General features: G+C 65.9%; 1 protein-coding gene across 1 annotated transcript in view; it reads left to right on the top strand.

Moving 5' to 3' along the window:
* IQGAP1 (IQ motif containing GTPase activating protein 1) overlaps nt 1–2134 on the top strand; it is a 73753-nt gene that overhangs the window by 65849 nt on the left and 5770 nt on the right. The window contains 3 exon segments of the mRNA XM_012732691.1: nt 1349–1447; nt 1735–1835; nt 1905–1967. Of these exon segments, the coding sequence (XP_012588145.1) occupies nt 1349–1447; nt 1735–1835; nt 1905–1967 (263 nt within the window).

Below are 2134 nucleotides of genomic sequence, written 5' to 3'. Positions count from 1 at the left end.
GCTCTTGCCCGCAGAATTTCAAGAACAGGCACGTGCTCTGGGGCGTCAGATCGAAAGCCGAGGCTGGTTCTCACGGCCCGGCGGGCGGGCGGGCGGGTGGGGCAGCCCTGGACGCTCAGGTCCCCACCTGGGGAGCGTGTCTGGAGCTCAGATGCCCCGGTGGAGGGAAGGTGGCCGGTCCCCAAAGGCCCGGGAGCTTCCCAGACTGTGCGGGGCCCTTTCTGTGGGAGTTTGGGAGACGCGTACTGAGACGTAGGCTCGGGGTTTCAGTGGTGCCCGGGGGCGGGCGAAACGAGTCCAGGTGGGCACAGGTTGTGACCGAGGCCGGCGCTGGGCAGCGGGCGTTTCCTTACACTCATCGCTATTTTGTACGTGTCTGAAATGTTTCGTCAGCCAAAGGCAAAGCAGCCAGGGCTTCTGGGTTCGGCGTGGCTTCGCTCGTCTCCGAGCCTGTGAACAGTGTGGTCGTCGGGGGAGCTGACAAAGGAAAGCCCTTGGGTTTCGGCCTGCCGTGGCCAGGTCTTCTCTAGCCTGGGCCAGTCTCTGGACGCCCCTAGCTCTGGGGGACACAGTTCCACATCAGAGTGCGCGGAGAGGGCTAGCCGCAGCGGGCAGGTGTGGGGGCCGGCAGCTGGCTCGTCCTGGGGCTTTGGCAGGACGGAGCAGTCTAAGGAGAAACTCAGAGGAATTATGTAGCCGCTAAGGATGATCACGTAAAGCCAGAGAAAGGACCTTTGGCGCGCCACGCAGGCTGTGACCCGTTGTGACTGCAGCCTCAGCTGTGAGGGCGGGCGGAGCGCAGCCGTGGCCGGGCAGGCGGGAGGGAGCAGGGCGCTTCGGGCTCCGGGTAGCGCCGTCATTTTCTTCAGTTGAAAATTGCCGGGCCCCCCCCTCGAGACAGCGGGTTCGGACACGGCGCGGCGAGCCGGCCCAGCAGTTTCGGTGCGAGTTGCCTCCCCGGCCCTGAGGTGACCCCAGGGCGCGGCAGACCCCTCCCGACGCGCCCGCTGTTCCCTCAGCAGTGTCCTTCCTCCACCCGCCTGTTCTGCCCCCCACTCTGTCTGGGGGGTCCTCTCACCCCCGCACCTCTGGCCTGCACCCCAGTTCTGTGTGCATAAATAAATGAATCTTAAAGGAAAATTGCCTGAGTACACACGCAGGGATGTTCACAGCCCTTGCGAGACTGTCTCACCTGGCACCAGGGACGTGTGGAGCGTGAGTGAATTCATGCCCGAAACAGGCTGATCAAAGCCCAGAAAGCACCAGAAACCTGCAGGCTTTGAGCAAGGAGGAGACTGAAACCAGGACTCCGCCTGAGCCGTCTCAGACTCCCACTTCTCTGTTCCAGGTCCAGTTCCAGAAGCTGCAGCAGCTACGCCTCCCGCCGTGCCACGGGGGGTCCCTGCCCAACGTGAGCCAGCTCCGCAGTGGCGCGCCCGAGTTCCAGGTACCCGGGCCGCTCTTCTGGCGGGGCGGGTGCGAGGCGCAGGCGGGCGGCCGGAGTTTTGGGGCCTTCGGGGTGTGGCACTCGGGGCGTCCAAGGGCGCGGTCGAGGCGGCTCGCGGGTCCTCCCGGCTCTCCGGTGGCCTGGTCCCTGGAGGAGACAGGAGTCACCGTTGATGTTACTTGAGTGGGAAAGTGATCACTTGACCTAAATGCTACTGCCCCTTCGGCACATCACGACGTGAGAAACTCCGGGCACGGTTCGCTTTTGTCTTCCTGCTGTCCGAACAGGGGGGTGTTTTGCACCGACAGCGCGTCTGGGCGGCTCTCGCCCGGCCCATCGCCCCCCGCCAGCGCCCCGTGCTGCGGCCAGGCGGCGCCGCGTGCGGGAGGTGCGGGCGGGGGCTCGCTCTTCCCCCCGGTTCTTGGCCCTTCCTCAGCCTGTGCGACTGGTGTTCCAGGCCTGGGCGGGCGCCTTGGCCCCAGCTAGACTCCGAGGCTGCCCGCGCGCTGGAGCACCTGAGGTGGGGTCGGGACCCAGACTTTCCGAGGGCGAACACTTGACCCCCTCGGCCGCTCCCCCAAAAGTGCCGTCCTCGCTCCTCATTGTGAAGGCCGGTCCTCGTGGTCAGGGTGTCCAGCAAAGCGCTGCTGCAGCGGGCACCTGAGGTGCCGGGGTGGCGGGTGCCGC

Source organism: Condylura cristata, unplaced genomic scaffold, assembly GCF_000260355.1.
Source record: "Condylura cristata isolate star-nosed mole 26May11 unplaced genomic scaffold, ConCri1.0 scaffold00035, whole genome shotgun sequence".
NCBI lineage: Eukaryota > Metazoa > Chordata > Mammalia > Eulipotyphla > Talpidae > Condylura > Condylura cristata.
This window is presented reverse-complemented; position numbering and strand designations above follow the sequence as displayed.